The following is a 24,862-nucleotide window of genomic DNA, read 5'->3' as shown; positions in this document are numbered from 1 at the left end:
GTTCTAGAATAATACAACAAATAGTAGAATAATGGTTAAAATGTAAAACATAGTGTTTTGTGGGACTTAAATATGAATGCTAGGTATTGTTATTAAGTACTTAACTATTGTTGCTTATTAGATCTGTTCCACAAGCCGAAGAGTGAGGTACTGCAAATTACCTCCATTGTTCTGATAAGGAAACCAGAATCCAGACTGAATTCTGCCTTGCAGTTGTGTAACATGAGAAGCTGGGGAAACTGAGGCAAAGAGATTGGTTTAGTAGCACATCCAAAGTTAGATAGCTGGTAAGATGTGGAGCTGAATTTTGAGACTAGACAGTCTGGCTCTAGAGCTCTTGTTGCTAACTCGTATGTTATTCTTTACTATTGTACTTGGGATGCTCACTCCAGCCCGTGCTATATCTTGCTGCTTTGACTTTTCCCATTAAACAGTTACAAACAAATATGAACAGAAGTAGTAAATTGGATTTCATTTTTTGCAGAGAGCTTAGTATTGGTTATAAATTATAAGGGAGATACTTTTTAAAAGCCATTGTAACTTGGTTCATTATTGTTTGGCATTTATTAACTGCCCATATAACCTTCTACCTTGTAGTCAGAGTTTGCAAGGAAATAGGTTTAATACAGGACACAAATTTATAGGATTACCTTATAATATTGGCCCAAAAACTCAGATGCAGAACCGTAATCTCTTTGCGCTAGAGACCCAAAGAATCCAGCCAAGGGCCTGAATCTCACAGCAGTGTGCCACGAGTCTAGCCAAAGGCCTAGAGCCCACAGCAATTTTCCTCCATCAAGCTGGAGTCCTAGAGTTCATGGCAGTGTCTCATGCAGCTCTGCCTCTAGGCTCTGCACCAGAAAGGCCCAAGGGCCAGTGGTGGAAGTTACAAAGTCTGCACCTGCAGGGTGAAGGATCTGTGCCAGCAGGCTGAGGGATCTGCACTGGAGGGACACTCAAGAAGGTGAAGACCACAGCCCTCCCTGCACCCCCACCGCCCAAAGAACAGCAGCCATCCCCAGCGGCAGTGAAGACCTGAGCTCATTTGCTGATGGAAACAGTCAAGTTCATATCAGAAAAAAACAGCCACAACAAAGTTCCTGGGAAATGAGCAGCATGCAGTCTCCCCCTCCTCTCTCCTTTTATGCATTATGACAGCAATACTCAGGTGAGTCTTCATGCCCGGAACTGTGTGTTTAGTTCAGTTGGGTGTCCCCACTCAAATTGAGCATTAATTAATCCACCATATACTTGATGGCTTTTGCTCCATCAAATTTTTTTTTCTATTTGCTGCCTATAAACTTCCACATTAAGCATCCTGACCAAGCACTTTGCAGATGATTCTTCTGTTCGTGAATTTTCAGTGTTGCCAAGTGTCCACTACACTAATCTGAGTAATTTTCGGAATGGTTTACTTTAATTTGCTGTAGCTTCTCTGTGGGTTTCATTCAGCTAGTCACCATACTTCAGGTATTTCAGGAAAGAGAAGTACTCCATTTGAGCTTTGCAAACAAAATGACATGAGAGCTGATACTCCTTCCCACATCTGGACTTCAGAATATTGCAATTTATGCAAATTTCTTTCCTTTGGAAGGAAATGGATTTTACTTAGGAGAACTGTGTAATGTATTATTCAGTAACTTCATAAGGATGATTATGTACACTATAACTGTCCTGGACCCTACTAAATAAAGATCAGCTCTCAAGGTTGTCATCCTTCCTGTAAGAGGAGGAGCTGGATGTCCAGTCTGTTACCTGAGTAGAACATGATGCACTGGGCGTCAGGTTTTAGTGGTCCTTTTATTCCCCTCTAACTCTGCCTTCAGAGAATGGGGGTAGAAGAAAGGGAGTTTACCTTGTTTTTGACTTTTTACTTTTCCTTTTTTTCTCCTTCCCCATAGTGGGATTGAATGCAGGGCGTTCACATTGTGCTACATCTCCAACATTTTTTATTTTTTATTTTTAGCTAGAGTTGCCTGAAAATAGGGTGGAACTTTAACTTTCAATCCCTCCTGCTTCAAATCCTAAGTGCAGTCAGAAAAGTGAGAGGCTAATTAAGCTGGTAACAGTATCTATGGAAAAAAACCAAACATCTGTAAATGTATCACTTTTCAAAGGGAGGAAATATTAACAATGTCAATATAGGGAAATTTCTACATATAATCTAATGTCTGCTTTTTCTTTTTTTTCTCTCAGGTTCCATCATTTAAACAAAACCTAACACTGGGGTTTAGGATTATGTACCACGTTGCTGAACATACAAGTTTTTCTTCCTTCCTTCCTTCTTCCCTTCTGTCCGTCCTTCCTCCCTCCCCTCCCCTCCCCTTTCCTTCCTTCCTTCCTTCCTTTCTCTCCCCAATAAAAATCACTGTTCTATGAAATTCTACATTGTAGATTTAATATAAGACTTGGAATATCAATGGGAACTATAGAAATGCATTTGGAATTCTGTTTAGAGGCACTAAGCCAAAGCTCTAGATAATGAAGAAAATGAATGTGAAAAAGTGACTTGGCATAGGCTACTCCTAAATCTCATGTCTTCAGTGCAAGTTTGTTTCTCATCCATACTATGTGCCTAAGGAGGGTGGGTAAAGAGTGCTCAGGAAGAATCATACAAGGGATCCAGACTGCATGGCACCAACTCATTTCCATAAACATGGTAGGGATGGGAAAAAGAGAGATTCACACATAGAAGCAAACCACACACAAAGTATTTTTGAATATGTCAGAGAACTTGAGTTTGCTATGCATTGCTAACAATGTTCACAGTGCTCTTTAATTTCAGGATAGATAACTTTGTGTGGTGCACTTAAATGTAATTTGTGATAGATGACCCTATATATATGAGTAAAGAAAAAACATTGCAATGATTTTTTAAAAATTTCTCATGATTTTCAAATTTAAGTGAATGCTTTAGCTTTTTTTCTACATTTTCTTATTAGTGCATATTGGGTAAACATTAATGGGTTTCATCTGGCAGATTTGTGCATGGACACAGCAGACTTTACTCATTACCCCTGGAGCCTCCCTTGCCCCTCCTTTCCTACAGTTTCACATTTTGGAGAATTTCATTATGTATAATATATTTTGATTATATTCATCCCCCATTTGCTTTCTTAAAGATTAGTATTGCTATTTTATTAAAAAAATACTGCATTTTACTTTCTTTTAACTGGAGGGTAGATGCCTTTTCTTCCAGATAAAGCAGGTCCACAATTTATGTGAATTTCAAAAATCTCTGAAAATTGACAGTTTTTCATAACTCATTCAGAAACAAACCTGACCTCAATTGATGCAAAGATATTTATGGCCTTTATTCCACTGTTATTTGAATATTTTACCATAGAAGTATTACTGTATTTGATTCTGGGCTCTATCCCCAAACTCATGAATTGTTAGATAATGTAAAACAAATGCCCATATTATCTTTCAAAACTAAAAAACTTTGAATATTAAACAGATTGGACTAACTGAAAAAGTTTCAGAAAAGTGTCTGTGGATCTGTACTTCTGTTAGCTAGCTCACAAACAAGATCCAAAATTAATCCACATAGATAATTTCCAAAGCATACTTTTCCAGGGGCTAGGGATATAGCTCAGTGGCACAAACACTTGTCTGACAAGCATAAAGTCCTGAGTTCGATTCCTGGTATCCAAAACAAACAAAACCAAACAAAGAATACTTTTCTGGTCCTTAGTGTTCTAAATAATTATGATACAGGAAAATAAAAACTCCCAACCTGAATGATACATGAGACAAGTTTGTGTTCTCTAAAATCGAAGAATGCATTTTAGGAACGACGGAGGTTAAGAGCAGAATATATTTATTGAGGGAAAGAAAGTTTCTGTCTAAGAGAGAGACAGAAGGGGGGCCCGAGTGAGTTACCCTAAGACTCTGTCTTTTCTAGGGACTTTTACAGAGTAAAGCCACGAGGTGAGGCGAGTCCAAGGTAGGGAAAAATGGACAAAACTATGGCCAATAAGAATTGTTCAGGTAAAATTGATTAAATTGGGCTCAAATGGGGAGGTGAGTCAAGTGGCAAGCGGGCGTGAATACAAAAGGGCTTTTCCTGAAGGGTTGGTTCAAGGACTCTTCAAGGTGATCGGCTACCTATTTAGAATATCAAGCTCTGATGTCCATCCCTAGGAAGGTATGTGGGTGCATTTGTTTAGTCCTTTGTCTTGAGGTCTGGCCTGCAGCAAATACGTATCTTTCATGTTGGCTCCTTCGAGGGCCTGGCCCTGTCTGCCTATAGTATTTCTATCTAACTCAGCTGCCTATAGCAATTACTCATATATATTTTTTTCTAATATCCATTTATATCATGATACATTTTAACCTAACCTATTTAATCCTTTTTTTTTTTTATTTAACCTTTGTCTTGGATTTCTCATTAATAAAATGGAAGTAACAGCAGTTTTTCTTTAATAAAATCTTTGTAAGGACTAAATTAGAAATCTATGTAAGGTGCTTAGTAGTAAGGGAACTGCTTTGAAATGCTCAATCTCATAAAGCCACTAGGTGGCATCTTTGTAAAAGTAGAGTATAAGAAAGTTAAAACAAATGATTATTTTGTAGATACATACTGAAGTAGATGTTTCTTGACAAAGACGCCATTTTGGATAATAAATTCTGAGAAAATAGATAAATTTAGGGTAGAAAGTAAAATGGAAAATGATAGCAAACTCTGAAATATGAACACAGAGTGGGTATCGAGTCATATTTAATGCTAAGAAGTATTTGGAAATCTACTACCTGTTTTTCTTGTCTGTATTTCTTATCTCTATTTGTAACCCTATTGTTTTCCTACTGCATCTAACATGGAGGACAACGAAACATAAATTTTAAAGAGGAGACCGGGAAAAGTGGGAATTAAGATGGGTGGGATTTTTTATTCCTAGTGGGGTTCAAGATACATGATGATTTTGGAAGCAGAAGTGGGTATTTGGAGACACTTTTCTGCACACTTCTACACCAGGGCTATCCATGGAGACAAATACTGATGATTACCTCTGTAACTTTTTTCTTTGCTCCTCCTAAGTGTGTAGAAAGGACATAAAATTTTAGCTTTTGCTTGTCTTAAAATCATTACTAAAACAAAGCCAATTTTATCTGAAAATATAAGACATCTTCCATATTGTCCTAGTAAGAAGTAGGCATTTTAAAATGGGACGACTAGAGAAACCAGCCCTGAACATCAGGGAGTTACTGGAGAGATGAGAGTACAACTGTAGGAGCATGGTATACGGAAATGACACTGGCCATTGTAAATGAAGGAATGCACTTTATATATAACAAAACTTTATTTTGTTAATTTCCACATGTTTTAAAAATACTTTAGGGTGTTAAGATAGTAGTCTAGAATAATGGTTTAAAACCTGGGCTCTAGAGTAAGACTACTTGGGTTTAATCCCTTTTTTAAATTTAACTTTTGTGTGTCTTGGTTTTCTCAGTGAAATGAAATTAATAGCAGTTCCTCCTTAATAAAATCTTCGTTAGGACTGAGGAATCTATTGTAAGGTGACAATAATAAGCACGATTATGAGCCTATTAGGAAACAGGCACATGAATTTGTTGCTACAGTTTGCACAGGAACATGCTCGATCTTTCCCCAGCACTGTTCCGTTCTTCTTTAAAACTTCCTTAAAGAGTTTAAAGATGAGGAGGGCCCTTTACAAGTTTAAAAAATGTTTTGTTTCTCCTTAGAAATGGGCAACTACATAACTGCTGTGTGCCTTTTCTCTTCGGCTGCCAGAAAGCCAAAAGCTGAGTTCTAAAATTAACAAAAACAAGAAGTCACACCCCGCTGCACACCTGTGTTCTCTGATTATGATTGTTTTTTATTGTACTCATCAATTGCCCTTAAAGTTTGGAGTGGAGAGCGGCGCCCTTCTCCCAGGGTGACCGGACTTTCGAGACGGACCGCGGGACTCCTCCCGGCCGCGCCCTCCTCCCAGCCGGAGGGGGCGGGCAGGGCCTCGCCCGGGCGCCGGGAGGATGCGCGGAGCCGTTGCTAGGATACGGACGGCAACGGAGGCTCGGCGGGCGCAGGGCAGCCTGCGAGGACCTGCGAAACCGCCTGCGGGCCCGCGGGCTGCGCTTCTGCGCGGGTAGGAGGCGCTTTCGGGCTGCCCTCGGGCCGCGGGAGAACACCACGCTCGGTCAGTCCGACCTGCCCTCTCCCTCTACTGCGCTCCGCTGGGAGTCCGAGCGCGGCTGCAGGCTGCGCGGTGAGCGTCCCGCCCTCCTGAGCGCCTGTCACAAGGTAACTATGCAGACACGAGACTCTAGAAACGCTTGGCCAGCCCTCGAAATTCCTCAGTCCAGTCAGCCCAGGGCTCTCCGCTTGTCCTCGGCAGGCGGGCCCTTCTCCTGCGCCTCGTCCCTGTGTCTTAAACTTAAAATGTCACCAGGCCTATCTGACTGGTAGAGGGCAAGACTGGGTCCCGCCTCTCTGCTTACGCTCATGTGCCAGGTGCGTCAAGCCTTAAAAGGTAAGAAATGAAATCATGCACTGCAAGTAAAAAGGAGCGCTTCCTGTGTACAGTCATAAACAGAGTGTTTTTGTTCTTTTTTCTTCATTTATTTTTAGTAGTTTTTTGCTGAGCACCATGAATACCTTCATCATGAGGAGTTGGTACGTGTACTTATTGCCTCTAAATCCGCTTTATTTCCCTCCCCACCTCCCTCCGTCCTAGATCGCCTTCCCATCAAAACATCTGCGTCCTCGTTTCCTGTAATCTGTATTTTGCTCTTTAAGTTATTTATCCTTTGGGTTTGTCATGAAGGAGGAAGCTATGCCATATTTAACTTTCTCTTATCTGGTCTGTTCTACTTAGTATTATAGTCTCAAGGTGCACCCATTTTTCTTCAAATGACTCAAATTTATCCTTCCTGATGGCCGAGCAGTAATCCATTATGTACCCAACATATTTTCTTTATCAGGTTATCTCTTGATGAACATGTAGGCCACTTCCAAGATTTAGGTATTAGGTGTTGTACTGCCCACTGTAAACACGGGTATGCATCTATCAGTGTAATACGAGGTCTTTAACTCTTTCAAGAAGATTCCAAGAAGAGGGATGGCTGAGTCAAATGGAATTTCTATTTTTAGGGTTTTTTTTTTAGGAATCTCCACACTAATTTCCATAGTGGTTGTACTCCTTTACATTCCACCAGTGATGTAGAAGTATCCCTTTTCCCCTACAACCTCACCAGTATTTGTAGGTTTTTAAGGTTTTGATGATAAAGTTAGAACTTGTTTGAATAGATAATACATGAAATGATTAAAAGTTTAAACAATAGGAAGAGTGAACATTGAAAATCTGCCTTTTGCCTATTCTCCACACCTCCAGTTCAACTTCCAGAGGTGATCTTATGTACATACAAACCTGTAGTTATACCTGTCAGTGTGTATATTGTACTGTCCTTCATGTTTATTCTTAACATTGTATATCTTGAAATCACTGTTTATCATTTACAGATATGCCTCACTTTATGTGCAGATAAATATGTATGTTTCATTTTGAGATGTTCCTAAGCATTTCGTGAAATTTGGAAACTGTCATAAGCAAAAAGGCGAATACATTTCACTAACTAACAATTTAAAACTAGGGTATAATAAAAGGGAACACAAACACATCACATATATAATAGGAAATAAAGCACACATAAATAGGGCATTTGATTAAGCCTCATGAAACAGTATAAGTATGGAAGGAAAGTGTCTCGGGCCTGTTCTTCTTAAAAAGAAAGATGCTTCTTTTTAAGTGGCATTATATCAATACCAGTTCAGGAATTAGGGTTGCTTTTGTACAACTATTTTTTTTTAAAAAAATTTTAAAGAGAATTTAAAATAAACCAATAAAAACAGTACAGAATTTGGCAACTAGAGGCCATACTCAGAAGTGAAATAAATCAGACCCGCGTGTGTAAATATTGTATTGTTTCCCTAGTGGAAGAACCTGAAAGAGTAAATAAGATCCAAAAGGTACAGTAGATATTGTGAAAGGGAAAAAAACTGCTGAAAAGGATGCTTCCTTTTTGCAAAGCAGTTTGATGGGAGTTGACAGAATTAAGTTCTGCGTACCTTTTGGTTTATTCATTTTAATTCTAGGTGATATTGTATGTCACTTACACAAGCACACAGAGACGTATGGACAACATGATTGTTGCAGCTCTGTATTTCTAATAGCAAGAAACTGGAGATGGCTTAAATGAGCACAGAAGGGCAAAGAGCTGGTGATGGCTCACTCTTGTGATGACGATGAAAGGAATGAGGTAGAAAAACAGGTTTTATGTAGAAATAAGTGTGAAGAAATATGTTAAGTACGCATTAAATTTTAAAAAGTTGTAACAGTACAGAGCTTTAAAATAGATGATAATGTAGTTTACATATTCAAATTCATAGTGATATAAGCTATATTACTAGGCTTTTCTGTTGCTGGGACAAAATACCTGATGATATTGCTACCTGTTTAGGTTGGAATTCCACAACACTTTATGTTTCCCACTGTGATATCTGTGCTTTGTCATTTACATTTAATATCTACTGACACAGTTGATGCATATTTGTAAGTACAAGTGGAGCATGTTAATATACATCTGGGGAGTATTAGGAATCACTGTAATTACCCGCTTATCCTAGAAAGGTGAAGAAAACAAAACCTTGCTGAATATTTTCTACTCAATTTTTAAATGTCATGTTTCTCACAGAAAAATAAAGGACAGTTTCTCATTGTAACATTATCATGAACTTCTGAATCAGACCTCCTCATACCATGAGGCATCCCGGAGGCTCCACCTCCTCATCTAGATGAAGGTCAGCAGTTCCTAGATTTTTCCTTCATCACCAGGACCCTCACCTGTTCTGCCGGGTCCCCATGAATTCTCACCCAGAAGCGCGGCACAGCGCCATGGTTAAAAATGTGGATCCAGATTGACTGCATTTGGGTCACAGATCTGCTTTTTTGCTGAGCGATGTTGAACACATTATTCAAGTTTCCTATGCTTAGTTCTTTCTCCGTAAAATGAGCACAACAACATCAATCACCTATGTGGATTAGATAATTTAGTATAAATACTTACTAGCTTTATACTGTATTTCAGAAATATTTTTGTCTGTTGAAAAAATAAGTAATTATGTAACACCTGTGAGGCACTGCTCATATATAATTTTCACTAGCCTTTCAGAAACTTTACAAAGAGTCCATTGCTAGTTGGATAACATTTAAGTGCTTACTGTATGCCTGGAACCATTTGCTAAGTACTTTTCTATACATTATTTTGTTTAATTCTCGAGAGAACCTTTGATTTGAAGCTATTGATAATCTGTTTCACACATGAGGAAAATGAGACCTAAGAAACTTTATCTCTTCAAGGCAAACAGTTAGTAAGCATGAAGAACTGTGAAGGTTTGGTGTTTTGCCTTACTTGCGTAGGAATACATTTATCTATCACCGCTTGTGGTGAGCTGGTCAGAGACAAAGGGCTCCAGGCAAAAGAAGTAGCCAGAGCTTCAAGTTTGTGCCAATTTCCTATGGTCCTTCAGGGGTGACACAGGTAAATACATCAGTTTGCTGTGACTGTAAATGAGCAGCTTCTCTTGGGAAACTCATAGAGAAAATAGGTTTATTTAGGTCACAGTTTCCAACGATGAAAGTCCAAAAGGCACAGTGCCAGCCTGGTGAGACTTCCCTCGCTGCAGTGTTGCTCAGGGTAACTGCATCAGGTCACCTGAGAGGGAGCCACAACCTCCAGGCCAGAAGCCAGTGTCGGGAGGGCTCTCTCTGGAGTAGCCCAGGGTCCAACAGAAATCCCTTAATCTTTTCCAGGATGGAGTCCCCAGTGACTTCCCACTAGGATCCCCCTCTTAGAGGTCTACTACCTCCCAGCACTGTCAAACTGAAGACCAGTTGCTCAATACATGAGCCTGTGAGAGACATACTCAGACCACATCTAAGCAAAGCCTGCTCTGTAGGGGAAAGTATCTCAATTTTCATGGCTCTTGTTGCAAACGCAACACTGACATGTGGCCTGGTGAGCACTGGACTTGGCTTTGTGTCTTTGTTGTACCTAGCAAGAACATGCTGGGACCGTCAGAACCCATGGCGGATGGCTTCTCTCACCAGGGATTTACTAAGTGAGGATATGAACACAAGCAAACTGGCTCTAGGGTCGATTTCTTCCTGAAATTCCATGTTGGAAAACCGAAGCTGAGTACCACAGTACTAGATAGCAGTGAGTCCTTTCTGATCTACAATCACTAGGATTTTATAATTTAGAAATTTAAAGCTGGGTGTGGTGGCGCATGCCTGTAATCCCAGCACTTGGGAGGCTGAGGCAGGAGGCTCACTGTGAGTTTAAGGCCAGCCTAGGCTACAAAGTGAGTTCAAGGCCAGCCTGAATTGCGTATAGTGAAACCCTGTCTCAAAAAGACAAAAGAAGGAAAGAAATTTAAACTTTCTTATTTTTAGGATAAAAAGATGCTGATCACTCATTATTATAAGGACAATTGCTAACCACCTTCTTTAAAGACAGTTAACAGCTTGAAAACTTTTTATGTAATTATGTATTTTTTATGACTTACTCATATTATTAATTAAAGACCCCCTGTGAACTGTTGATACTGCAATACATAGAACCTACCAGCTGTCGAGAAGGGATGTCATCAGTACCGTCTTCCACAGGAGGATGTATCTGGCATGCAGGAGGGTAGTGCAGATCACATAATAAACTAGTAATGAAGTGAAAATGGGCATCACAGAACATAGCAAGTAGGAAATGGAGGCAGTTGCATGCTAAGCAACGTGGAGGGGTGTTGATTTATGTTGAACCCATCCGAGGACCTGCTTAGAGCGTGAGGCTGCTATTTGTAACTGCACAGATGTCACATATCTCACCATCTGCAGACTTCTAACTGTCCACGTTCCATTTCTTAGACAGCTTCTCAGCACTCCAAACTACCCACCCTACACTGATTGTCCAATGGGCATCTCACACATCTTTCCCCAAACCAAACTGTGCTATAACTCCCACTCACATTCCAATCCGGCTTTATTTTCAGCTTTCCTCATTTCTCTAAATGTAACTATCTTTCCGGTTGCTCAGGCGAAGCATATTAGCAGTATCCCTGATTCCTTTCTTTATCTCATAGGCTATAGCTAGTTCATCATCAAATCCCTTCAGCTCTATCTTGAAAATATATGCAGAATGTAGCCCCTGCCAACCCACTGCCCTCCACTGTCATCACTGTGGTCCTTTTCACCCCATATTTTGGTTACTGCAGTAGATTCCAGGAAATGCCCAGTCATCTACCAGCTAACTATTCTTTTGCCTCCCATAATCACCTTGTCTGCCCAGCAGCCTGATTAGGTCTATTAAATTGTGAGACACCATTCTTTCTTTCCTCAAAAACTTCTGTTGGCTTCACTGAGCAAGGCCAGCGTCTTTCTAATGGTCTGTCAGGCCCAATTGATGTGATGCCCTCGCCCTGCAACCTTGTCTCCTAGTCTTCCCTTTGCTCACTACTGTCCAGGCACATGAAATCACGATTGCTTAGGTTTTTGCTTTCCATTATTCCCCCATTTGTCCTCATACTTGGCTTATTTTCTCACTTTAGCCTTTTGCTCGAATGTCACCTTACCCTAGGTGAGCTGTTTGTCTTCCACCACGCTTGTTTCGGCAAATCCCTCCTCAGTGCCATCCCTGGAAACAGGAATACGTCTCAGTTATCTTCACTTTTTACCTCCTTAACACTTGTCTTTACCTGACCTAGTATATATTTTGCTAATTTAGTTGTTTCTTGTCTGATTTCTACACTAGAATGTAAGTCTGATTACTGCAGGGATGTTTCAGTAACTGTATTTTGTTTATTTCTGTGTCTTTAGACACAGCTCAAAGAGTAACTGGTAATGAGCAGGTACTCAATAAAAATTTGTCAGAAAACGAGTGAGGTCAATTATGACCAAGGTTTTTCTTAAAGGTGTTGATAGCATAGATGGAGAAATTGAACCAGTGTATCCTTTTTTTTTAATTTCTGGGTATTTCTTTCAATAAAGGATGTTCATATCAATTTTGTTATTTTAACTTAGAAGGACTCATATAAGTGATAAAATTTTGGCACTGTCTTCAAATATTTATGCCTCATTTCTTTTTCCTTTGTGGTATTCAATGCAGCAATAGTTGCATCTTCTTTCTGTTCCTAAATTTAATGAGAATGCATCTAGTGTTCAATTAAATAAGACATTACAGGTTGATACACTTTATCAGAAAAAAGAAACTTTGATTTTATTTTTAAATCGTAAGTTTCTGAAGTCAGGAATATGTACTGACTTTTGACATATGTATAGGTATTTTTCCTTTTGCTTAGCATAGTGAATTATGTCAACGTTCTCATAATATTGATCTTTGCATCTTGTATTTATCTATTTATACATCAAAATCCAGAATTTGTTTGTCTTTTTGAGACAGGGTCTCACTACACAGTTCAGGCTGGCTTTGAACTCTCTTTATAGTCAAGGTTGTCCTTGAACTCACAGCAATCCTCTTGCCTCAGGCTCCCAAGTGCTGGGATTACAAAAATCAAGAATATTTTAGCATGTGCCACTTGCTAAACCTATTTCTCATTGTGGAAAACCAAGACTGACAAGGCAGAAAATATTCCTCCTTTCACGACACATTATTCTACTAAAGGATGAACCAAGGAAGTAAAGGAAGAAGTCATGCTTTTCAGCAGTGATTAGATCTATAAATAAAATAACATAGGGAGGGCGGTGGGGTGTGGTTAGCATCCGTCTTACAGAAGTTGCATTTGAGCTGAGATGAGGAAGATTAATAGAAGTTAGAGGTACAGATCTGTGGTAACACACTTTTGACAGAGAAAATGGAAAATGCAAATCTGGTGTGGTGGTGACACACCTCAGTAATCCCAGCTAGTTAGGAGGTTGAGGCAGGAGGATTATAAGTGCAAGGCCAACCTGGGCAACAGCCTAAAAATAAAATGTAAATAGCTGAGGTGGTGGCTTAGTAATAGACTGCTTGTCTAGCATGTTCAAGGCCCTAGGTTTAATCTCCAGTACCAAAAGAAAGAAAGAAGGAAAGAAAGAAAAGAAAGAAAGAAAGAAAGAAAGAAAGAAAGAAAGAAAGAAAGAAAGAAAAAGAAAGAAAGAAAGAAAGAAAAAGAAAGAAAAGAAAAGAAAAGAGAAAACCTCCAAAGTTGGAACTCAACCCCACATATATTAAGATGGGGTTGGGGTGGGATGTTTACAAAATGAGGTAACAGAAATGAGCCTGAGCTAGATCCTTTAGGACTTTGAAAGGCAAGATGAGTATTTTAACTTCTCTTCTAGAAAGCATTCTATTATAGGGGTATTTAAGAGTGAGAGGGCCATGATCTGATCTGCCTAGCGGGGAGGGTGCTCAGTGGTAGAGCACTTATGTAGTATGCATGAGGGTCTGGATTTGATCCAAGTCACCAAAAAAAATTTTATTTTGGCTACTGTGAGATTAATGGACACTTTCTGGATGTAAGGATTTCAAACTTGAAATTAAGGTGACCAACAGACAGTTACAGTGACTGAGACTGTTTCAGTATCCACAGGGCTCACTGAATGACTGAATAATGGTGGTGAGAAAGGGAAGAATTGAGGGTGACCCCAAAAGCAAACCTTACATGTTTACTACGCTGCTGGATGTGAATTACATATGTTATGGGTACAAAATTGACTGCCTCAGGCCTACGAGGATCTGTGCTGCTCCCTTGGTGGGGGTCTTGATTACTTTTTTCTCGTTACTGAGTCAAGATACCTGATGCCTACAGTTAAAGAGAGAAAGGTTTATTTAGTTCACAGTTTGTGGAGGTTTCAGTCCATACTTGGCTGGTGCCAAGGCACAGTGGCACATGGCAGAAGACAGCAGTTCTTGGCAACAGAAAACAGCAAAAGCAAAGAAAAGGGAGGAGTGCAAGAGAAGACTCTTTCTGTCCGTATATTGTGTAGGTTACTCACCCTAGGTGGGTGTAGCACTCACACCCATAATCCCAGCACTAGACAAATAACTCAGTCACAAATTCTAGATTCAGCCACCTCCGAAAAGCCTGCCTCCCGTGATCACGTGAAGCACTGGGGGGACATCCCAACACAAGCCGTAGCAGTGGGTGCCCTAGTTGGTCTACTGTTTTTCTACCTTGTTTGAATGCCCTGTAGGTTTGTGCCCTGGGGGTGCTTGTAAGTGCTATGGGCCATGCTGTGGGGCCTCATCCACACTGGGTGGGGTCAGAGGGAACTTGACAGTGTTCCGGAGTGCAGATGAGCGGGCACAGGTCCTGTTGATTGCGTGAGGCGCACGGTTGTTAATGTTGTGAACTTAGCATCCTCACTGGGCGGCTATGAAAATAATCACAAGAGCCTGGCTCTGGAGGCTCCTGGGGCTGGCTGCCATTCCTCTTGGGAGACGATTCTCCGTAGCTCTCCTGTATTTCTGCGTGAGAGGCAGTGGCTGCGTTGTTCTGCACTGGCTTTTCACGGATATTTGTCAGATGAGCAGCCTGGAGAGGTAGAGCCAGTCTCCTAGTGCACAGACCATTTTTTTCAGCACTGGGACAACCCAGGCCTCATGCATGCTAGGCAAGTGCAAAATATTGTCACTTACTCCTTGCTTATTTAGACGCTCTCCCTCCCTCCCTTCCATCCCTTCTCTTCTCCCTTCTCCCTATCCCTCCTTCCCTTCTTTCCTTCCTTTTTTCTTTTTTTCTTGTTTAGTTGGTTGATTAAAACTTACAGTACTGTGTTGAATGAAGCGGTGAGAGAGTGCATCCTTGGCTTATTCCTGAGCTTTGAAGAACTTTCAACATTTTACCATTGAGTGAAGTAGCTGTGAGCTTTCCATTATGTGGCTTTTCTTGAGAAACACTGAGATACATTCCTTCTGTGCTCAATTTACTGAAACGTTTAATATGAAAACATGTTGAATTTTGTCAAATATTTTTTCTACATCTGTTGATATGATCATACATTTTGGGGCTTAATTCTGCTGATATGCTAATAACTGTGTATGTTTACTGATTTATGTATATTGAAACATCCTTGCATCCCAGGAATAATTCTCACTTGATTATGTTGAATGATGTTTTAAAAAGTGCTGTTGCAATAACTAAATCCAGGAAGCTGCTTGATTACCCAGCAACAGATGACTGGATAAAGGAGATGTGGTATCTGTCTATAATGGAACACTAATCAGCTGGAAAGAATGATAAATTTGGAGCATTTGTAGGAAAATGGATCCACCTTGAAAATATAATTTTTCTTTTAAATTTTAAAAATAAAAGGAGGAAAACATTAACAGACAGACAACATTTTACAAAATAGCAAAAGAATAGTACAGACAATACGGAGTTACAAAGTGGTAGGGAATTCACAATGCTTGTTGTATTACATATTGATATCTTCAAAGTGGTTTCTCATGAAAACAGATAGAGACATGCAGTACTAATCAACCAAGGACTCACTGACAGTTTCTTTCAGCAAAGAAATAGAAGACAGTAGAACAGCCATGTTAACTATTGGAAAATGTAATAATGTTGAGTGAAGTAAACTAGACACACAGCTTAAATACTGGAAGGTATCTTTCATTTGAGTGAGCCAAAGTACAAACAAAGAAAATGAGAAAAGACTGACAGAAAGGGCAAGGGGACAGGTGCCTTGCAGTAGGGAAGTGGTCCAAGGGCACAAGGGCTAGGCGTGAGGAGGGGGGGAAGAGGAAATAAAAAGAATAAAGATGTGCCATGTATTAGAACCTAATAGGCCCAATTAGTGTAAGCACTATATGTCACAGCATGAGCTAAGACAAGTAACCAGTGTGAACAAAGGGACTAGCGAAGCAGAGGGGAAGGGGTGAGGGGGAGGCAAGGGGAATGGGATTTAAAAAATAAGAAGCTGTAATGTGTACACGTAAGCACTCCCCAAGATGACGGCGAACTGCACGCACTAGTAAATGCGTGTACAGATGCTACATAAATAAATAAAATGCTGTTGAATTCCATTTACTTACACAGATGGAGTATTCCTTTTCCAAAAGAGAAGTGTCTCAAAGTTGAAGGTTTTTCAGATTTTAGAATAAGCTGAAAGTTTAGATTTAGTAGCATTTTCAATTTTGACTCTTTGGATTAAGAATTTCAACCTGTACTTTGTTGAGGATTTTTTGCATCTATGTTCACAGGGATATTTAGCCTGTAGTTTTCTTTTTCTTTAGAGTCCTTGTCTGACTTTATTGTCAGTATAATATTGGCTCCCTAAAATGAATTTTGAAGTATTTCCTAACTTAACTTTTTGAAAACTGTAAAAAAGATTAGAATAATTATTTGAATATTTGGTAGAATAATTCATCCATGAGCCCATTTGGTTCTGTGCTTTTCTTTTCTTTCTTTCTTTTTTTTGAAAGATTTTGATTACTAATTCAATCTCATTACTAGTATGTTCAGGTTTTCTGTTTCTTTGGTAGTTGTGTGTTTCTATCAATTTATCCATTTCGTCTCATTTTTCCAATTTGTTGATGTATAATTGTATAGTGGGCTCTAACTTCTACTATTTTGATTTTCTATAGTTCTGTACTGACAATATTTGTTTGACTTTATCCATATATTTGTGGCTTTATGCATTCATCTTTCCCTCTTGTGCAGATTTCAGTTTGGAATCATTTTTCCTCCTTTCAGTGTATCCTTTAGAAATTCCTTTAGAGGGGGGATTTAGTTCAATGGCACAGCACCTGCCTGGCAAGCGCAAGGTCGTGAGTTCAATTCCCGGTACCGGAAAAAAAAACAAAACAACAAAAAAAAGAAATTCCTTTAGAACAGATATCTTTGTGGTAACTGACTTGTAGATGTTTCAGTTTTCTTTCTTGAAGGATAATTTTTCTGGGTGCATAATTCTACACTGATGATTATTTTCTTTCTCTTAGTCCTTTCTTGGCTTTGCTTCTATTTTTCTTATAATGAGTCTGCAGTCACTTTTTTTTACATTAATGATTAAATTAATTAAATCAAATTAAAATGATCCCAAATAATAGATGATTGTGTCCTTTACCAGTGTTCACCCTCAGGAATCTGTCTTTGGTTTGCTGTAATTTCATTACAATGTGTATGGTTATGAATTATTTCTGCTTATCTTATGTTGGTAGATTTATTCTGTGCTTACTGGATCTGTGAATCCACACATTCTCCTAGTTCTGAAAAATTCTCAGCCATTGTCTTTTAAAATATTTCTTCTTCCTCATAATTTTATTTTCTCCTTCTGGAACTCTAATTTGACATATGCTAGATCAGAAACTGACAAAAATGTTCAGAAAAGGCCATTTTTAGGCTTCACAGGCCATGTGTGATCTGTATCACATATTTGTTGCTTTTTAAGACTACAGAACCATTCTTTGCTTGCTGAAAAATAGCAAAACCATATGCTAGACTTTTTTCTCTTCTTCATGGTTCTTAATCACTCGTATTTTTATGTCCTAATCTCTTTGCAGCATTTATTATAAAGTATTTCCTCCTGGTTGACTAATCCTTTCTTCAGCTCTTTTTAATGCTTGATAGCTTATTCACTGAGTTAAACAATTGTATATTTTTATTCTAGATGTTCCTTTTTAAACATCTTGTTTGCTGGTGGTCAGATATCTCCACTGGCTGGGAATGATTTGTCCTCTTTCTCTCTCTAAGAATTTGTGGTCAGATCAGAAGTGTCAGACATGGCTTTTGCATCTTACTCCTGTTCCTAGGTTTACTCTTCCTCTTGCTGTTGTCATAGAAGTGCGAGCTCAGGGCCGCCTGCCCTATCCTCCCTTCCTGGACGCCAGCTTCCGCAGCTTGCTCTTTGGGCTCGCACTGCTCTAATCTAGCTCCTACTCTGTACCTAACTCTGGCATACCCTGGACCACCCTGGCCCAAGCTTCTAGTCGCTGTCATCCTGTTTCCAAAGCCCAAGGCCTCTGGCTCCAATGAACTCCAAGCTCAACTCACATTTACATGTTTGTTTTTGTGGGCACAGGTCATTGGAGATCTGTGCCAGGATGTGTGAGCACAGAACTAATGCAAAAACTGTACTGCAGCTAAGAAACAATTGCTTTGAACCTGGCTGGTTCTTTGAAGCTTCTAATTATTTTTATTGTCAGAAGCATACATCCATGTCATCCATATTCAGAAAAGAGTACTTCTGAAAGTCTTTTTATTATAAGACACACTGCACTAAGGATGAGTGACAAAACGTATTCAAGTATTTTTTCCATATATGCTTCATAGAATATTGCTCTCGAAACTCTTGTTTTGGAATTATTTTACTTATTTTACTTTCTGTGTTTTTAAAAATACACCAATGCTTTTTGACATTGCCATTAATAAGGTAATCAACATTGGAGAACTAATGGGCAACATTGTATTAATTTGTGAACATCACTCTATACCAGCAAGAATTTGATATTTGATGTAGAAACCATTACATATGTGATAAATGTGTTTATTTTTCTTAATTTAGGAAAATGTCTGACCAAGACGAACAGTTGGATATTAGAGATATAGTTGATTCCACAGAAGGAAGCGAGAATGCTGTTGACATCATCAATATCCCACTTCCCTCAGAAGCACTGGAAGAGTCAGAACCAACTGAAGAAAATATATCTGAAGTAGAACAGTTCAGTATGGGTCCTGAAACACCTGAAGAGCAAAGTGACCAGAGTGTGACAAATGAGGAATCCAGCGAGGAACAGCTCCTGGAAGAGGCTCTGTCCTCAAGACAGGCTTCCGGGTCTGTGAGCCCCAAGGAAGAGCAGCATTCAGTGGAGTCTGACAAAGAGAATCTCAGTAACGAAAGTCTGGCTTTTCTGGATAAAATAAGGGCTCTAAGGCAGTCGTTGCAAATATCAATTAAAGATCCTTCGGCAACAGGTATTAGAAAAGATAGGATATTTTATTTTCCCTTTTTAGCAAAATGGATGCTTTTTTTTGGATTTTTTTTCTGGTATATTTTTATTTGAAGATATATTTTATATCTGATACTATTTTACTTTTCCCTTATTCACCAGACTTCTGTGGTGACAACATTTGAATCTATTCAATATCTGTGAAAAATTCTGTCCTACACTGTGTATTCTTCCTCAATAAATGAGCATCATTAAATTTTAATTTCATATTTGTATATTTTTTTTCAAAAAAGTAGCCTTTAAAATTGCTCGGGGACCTTGGGAAAGGGTGGACAAATGCTTCTGTATAATTGGAGTCCTCTGCATGCCACTTTGGAATTAACTGTTGCACACAGCTAGCAAGAAGTGGGGTGAGAACCTGAGCCCTGACTTTTCCAGTTTTACATCTTAGTGGTCTGTTCCACTAAGCAAGTTGCTTTCACGTATGGCTGTAGTGTGCTTTGTGTTAACTGCATATTTAGCTTTGGAAAAACTGTAGTCTTTCGTTGTAGATCAGTTTTAAAGACATTCACCAAATAACCCTGATGGTGCATAGTGGTTACTATTGTGTTCCTGTTTACGAAGAAGGGGCCGGGTGTGGTGGTGCACACCTGTAATCCCAGCACTCGGGGGAGGCTGAGGCAGGAGGATCGTTGTGAGTTCGAGGCCAGCCTGGGCTACACAGTGAGTTCAAGGCCAGCCTGAATTGCACAGCGAGATCCTGTCTCAAAAAGACCAAAAAAAAAAAAAAAAAAAAAAAAAAAAAAAAAAAAAAAAAAACCAAAGAAGGGGAAGTAGGAATAAAGTGTTTACACAGAAAGCCATTAATTCACCATTCCATTTCCTCCTTATTTATGAATTTTAAGACAGTTTCCGGCAATAGGGTGGAGAACATGGGCTATTATTTAACAAAAGTAGCAGCAGCATATTTTGGCTTGTCAAAAATAGTTTCTGAACACAGTGGGTAGTTTATTTTTGGGTGATGTGTCCACAAAAGTAAAGAATGAAACTGTGGGGCTGGGGATATAGCTCAGCTGTGCACCACCTGCAAGGTGGTGAGTTCGATTCCTGGTATCAAAAAAAAAAAAAAAGAATGAAAAGGAAAAACAGAAAACTAAGCCAATTATATCTGACAGAACAAAGTATTTCTCAATTTCATTAGTTACTGTAAATTTGGGTTTAAGTTTGAATATTTTTGTAATTCCCTGATATTATAACTTATAACAAACACATGATAATTACAAAAAATTGTTTTGGTCCTGTAAGTCCTGAGTTTGAAAAATCCCTTAACATACGCCTCTCTGAATGCTCAAGAGGACACTACTAAGGAAGGTTTAAAATCTGTTAATTATAGGTTTTTGTATTCATGAAACAATCACAACAGTCTTCTGATAATGTTTAGCATCTGAAAGTATTGTCTTTGCTTCTATAGAACTATTAGGACAGATTTTAGTAAGCTCAAAGTACCTTAATATTACTAATGCCTAGGTAAGTTTTGTCATAGGGTTATTTATTGATAAATGTCTCATTTAGCTTTATGAAAAACTGATGTCTGACATCTAGAAATACACATACTCTTTTCATATAATATGAATTCTATACTTCGTCTTATTAAATCCTATTAAAATTTAAAGTTTAGAGATATAGAAGAAAAAAGTTGACTGCATATTAATTAGGGCTTAAGTGATATATTCTTTCTCATAGCTTTTGAACAATCATTTTCTGATAACATTTTTTGTATTTAAAATTAAGCATCCTGACCTCCCGCTTTGTGGACTGGAGTGTGAGTCACACAGTGCCAATGTTTGTGAAAAATAGTTGTGGTGGGTGAGTGAGCCATATAGTAGCCATTTCTTTGAAAAGTAGTTGCAGTGCATTCTAACTTCATGGGGCTTACAACCCAAAAATGTCTGATTTTTTGAGATGTTCCTAGGCTTCCATCAGGATAATATGTACCAGCTGTTGAACAAGGATGAACATTTTTGATATTATAGGTGATCAATTTTTTGAGCCAAAGTTTTTAAGTCATCGTTGGCCATTTCTCCTATATGACTGGGTGTGGTGGAGAAGCAGCCTGTGTTCCATATGATTAGAAAGGGGCCCAGAATTTCGCTTCTGTTTGTGGAGTATCAGTGGTTACCCCAGCTATATTTGATTATGATTATTTTTTTCTTTTTTTCTCAACAGTAAAAATTGTACTTATTCCTGTGGGTCAGGAAATTATAATGTCTTTTAAAGTTGACACCTTTTTTAAATACCTTGTGGATCACATTGCACGTTTATTAGGTATCCCACCTTCTGAATTGCAGATAAGTCATGCAGGTAAGTTTGAGGGTAATGAATTTATTAAGTCATCTCTAGTTTTAACATGTAAACAATATCTTTGATTTCTTTAACAATATCTTGATATTTACTATTTCAGTATATTATGATTATGCATTCATTTGTTTAAAAGATTTTTAATGATGAATTTGTATGACATATTTGGCTAATAACTGAAAGCACAAAGAAACATGAAATGAGATTCTTATTCTCAAGTTGTCCATAGACTAGTAAAAAAGAATTGCATGTGGCAGTTACTACGTAATGTGTAAATACTTCAGTGAAAGTATGCACAAAAATCTATGAGAATGGGATAAAGGGACATAGAGACTTTAGGTTTCCCTTCCTTCCTTCTTTCCTTCTTCCTTCCTTCTTTCCTTCTTTCCTCCCTCTCTCTTCCTTCCTTCCTTCCTTCCTTCCTTCCTTTCTCCCTCCCTTCTTCCCTCCCTCCCTCCCTTCCTTCTTTCCTTCCTTTCTTCCTTCCTTCCTTCTTTTCTCCCTCCCTTCTTCCCTCCCTTCTTCCCTCCCTCCCTTCCTTCTTTCCTTCCTTCCTTCCTTCCTTCCTTGCTTCCTTCCCTGGGGAGGAAGCCTAGGGCCTCATGCATGCTAGGGAAGAACTGTTGCACTGTGCTACATCCCCAGCCCCTGAAAATATTGTGTTTTCTATATATTAAGGTCCTTTCCACGTTGCTAGGTTTATTTCTATTTTGTGGATGATATTGAAAAGCCTCACAAAAGTTATGTTATCCTTGTTTCATGATTGGATATAGTTTTTGTGATAGTTATACCAGATTAGTATATGTTTCTATCAAATATGTGTGAACAACTCCTAATATTTTGTTTCAAGAGCTTTGGTATTGCCTTATAAAGTTTCCAGAGAAAAACAATTCAATTGAAATATTGCTTTAAAAATCCATTATAGTGAATGTAATACTCACAAAGTAAAATATGTTCAAATAACTGATTAGAGTTTGATTAAGTAAACAGGATATATTTTAAATAATTATTAGGAAAAAATAATGATAAGGATGGTGATCATGATGATTGGTTTATTGAATCCTTACTATGTGTTAGTACTTCTACAAAGTATTTTGCCTACATTATCATTTAATGCACACACCGATCTTTTGAGATAGGTACTACTATTGACCTTTTTTTGAGAGAAAACAAAACAGGGAAGTTTGCTAAAGTCACAAAGTGATAAGTTGCAGAGTCTGAACTGAAACAGGGTATGACTCTAAAGAGCAAATTTGAAATCGCTTGTGGTTATCAGAGGGAAAGTTCACAGTTGAAGAGGAAGAGCACTTAGAGACCGGGGCTCATGACCATACTTACCGGTCTCTCTGTCCGCGTACTTGTACTCCACGACTTTCTGTCTTTCTGAGCACCAGGTGTCATCGCTGGGTGACAAGGGATGCCAGCAGCAAGGACAGAAGAGCTAGATTTTATACTAGCTGTTCTCTAAGATAGGTGGCTTCTTCTGGGACTGGGACTGGAGTCTGTTTGGTGGGATTCTGCCCACTGTGGAAACAAGCAGAAAAAGGAAGAGCGCTCTGGGAACCTGTATTGATTTCCTATGGCTGCTGTAATATCATGAACTTAGTGGCTTCATTAAAGCAGCGCATGCGTTTTGCTTGCTTCTGGAGGCCAGAAACACTCACTCAGTTCCCAGGGTGTCCAGGGCTGCTGTCCCCTGGAGACTGAAGGGGAGATGCCAGTTCCTAGCCATCCAGCCGTCCGAGCTGCATTCCCAGCACGTACTGACCCATTGTCCTCTTCTCCGTCTTCGGAGTCACGGAGTGGCACACTCAGGTCTCCTTGATTCTGTCCCACTGCCTTCTCTCTAGGATCAAATTTTGGTCTTCCGTCCTCTAATAAGGGTACCTGCGATTGCATGTAGGGCCCACCCAGAGAGCTCGGATGATCGCTTTGCCTCAGAACCCTGTAAAATCCCTTTTGCCTGCATAAGGGAGCATTCTCAGGAATGGGATATGGATGCATTTGGGGGCCATTATTCAACAATCACCAAGTCTACAGAAATTCATATTTATTTTTAAAGTTAAGAATATAGGGTATGACATTGATGCTCAAAGACCTTGGAATGTGCTTTCCTGGATATAGCCAAAACAGATGACAGGCGTTTGATATGTCTTATGAGTATGATTATTGCTGTGTTCAAATTTCTAATTGTAATTGAGGAAGACTGTACATTTGAAGACTGATATAGAGCCCATCAGTAAAGTTTCCATGACACAAAACAACAGCCAGCGACATTATTGCACTTTCATATGACTTAAAACAGAGAAAGAGAGTTAACTTAGTGAATACACCTATGGTAGGATGGAGCCAGGCAAAGGGCACAAGAAGAAGAAGAAATAAAGTGATACACACTTTCTCCAGCATAAAACTGGGTTTCACCCTCATTTTGGCATTTATTAATTTTTGTGAATTTCTGGTTATGGAAAGAGAAAAAGGAAGGAATTTTGTGGAATTTTGAGTCTATGCTTTTAACCCTAGGGTAGAAAGGGTTTTATAATAATCCATATAGATATGTCCCATATTTACAAATTGCACATTGTGGTTTTCAGTAGTGTCAAGGTTTAATACATGATCCTGTTCAGACTATAGAATGTTTTTATTTTTAAATGTTTCATGGTTATTCTATGCTTGTACATCTAAAGAATTCAGAGTTGTAGCTTTGAGCTTCTTTCTAGTAGTTATTCATAAAATACATAGTACATTATAGTACTCTCTTATAGAGTTTTCTGTTCTAACATTAAAGCAAGAGGCAGAAATCATTAATTATGTATTTAATAATTAAATGATATGTGTTCCTATAAACATCTTTGGTAATTTATATCACATTAAAATGAGTTTACCTTGTTATATATTTCTAATGACTGTTGTGATTATGGTGACTATGGCTAGTAACAATATATTGCATACTTGAAAATTGCTGAGAGGAGATTTTAAGTGTTCTCACCACAAAATGATAAATATTTGAAGTAATGAATATGTTAATGAGCTTGATTTGCTTTATTTTACAATGTGTACGTATATCCAAACATTATGTTGTACATTTTAAGTACATAGAATTTTATGTCTCCATTAAAGACACCAACAAAAGACACAGCAATTTCTTCACTATAAAATTTAAAATTTTCATTTTTAGGTAAAATTCTCAAAAACAATGAGACTCTCATACAACATGGAATTAAGCCACAGCAAAGTGTACAAGTGGAAATCTCTTCTCTAAATCCAGATCTGTATCCAATCAAAAGAATAGCTACATTAAATGATGTCTCTCATATCATAACTGTCATTATACAAACTGGTGAGTTGTTTAATGTCTCTTAGATAAGGTATTTCAAGTGTATTTGCAGTTGGACTTCCATTTAGCTTTGGCTTTTTCTCCTTAGGCATTGATCAGTTCCAGGAGGTAGCTGTTGAAATTGTACAATCTGACTTTCACAAGCCATTCCTGGGTGGATTTAGACATAAAGTAACAGGAATAGAATATCACAATGCTGGAACACAAACTGTACCTAAAAAGATTCCTGAAAAGTTTAATGTATTTTGTAGGGACACACAGGTAATATAG

General features: G+C 38.7%; 1 protein-coding gene across 1 annotated transcript in view; it reads left to right on the top strand.

Annotated features, from left to right (window-relative positions):
• The first annotated feature begins 6,019 nt into the window (after positions 1–6,019).
• Iqub (IQ motif and ubiquitin domain containing) overlaps positions 6,020–24,862 on the top strand; it is a 71,083-nt gene continuing 52,240 nt past the window's right edge. Inside the window, exons 1-5 of the mRNA XM_005402325.2 lie at positions 6,020–6,265; positions 18,516–18,925; positions 21,127–21,261; positions 24,434–24,595; positions 24,681–24,853. Of these exons, the coding sequence (XP_005402382.1) occupies positions 18,520–18,925; positions 21,127–21,261; positions 24,434–24,595; positions 24,681–24,853 (876 nt within the window). The 5' untranslated portion in view covers positions 6,020–6,265; positions 18,516–18,519. The remainder of the gene's footprint in view (positions 6,266–18,515; positions 18,926–21,126; positions 21,262–24,433; positions 24,596–24,680; positions 24,854–24,862) is intronic.

This window comes from Chinchilla lanigera, unplaced genomic scaffold (assembly GCF_000276665.1).
Source record: "Chinchilla lanigera isolate Chin_1 unplaced genomic scaffold, ChiLan1.0 scaffold00078, whole genome shotgun sequence".
Classification (NCBI taxonomy): domain Eukaryota; kingdom Metazoa; phylum Chordata; class Mammalia; order Rodentia; family Chinchillidae; genus Chinchilla; species Chinchilla lanigera.
This window is presented reverse-complemented; position numbering and strand designations above follow the sequence as displayed.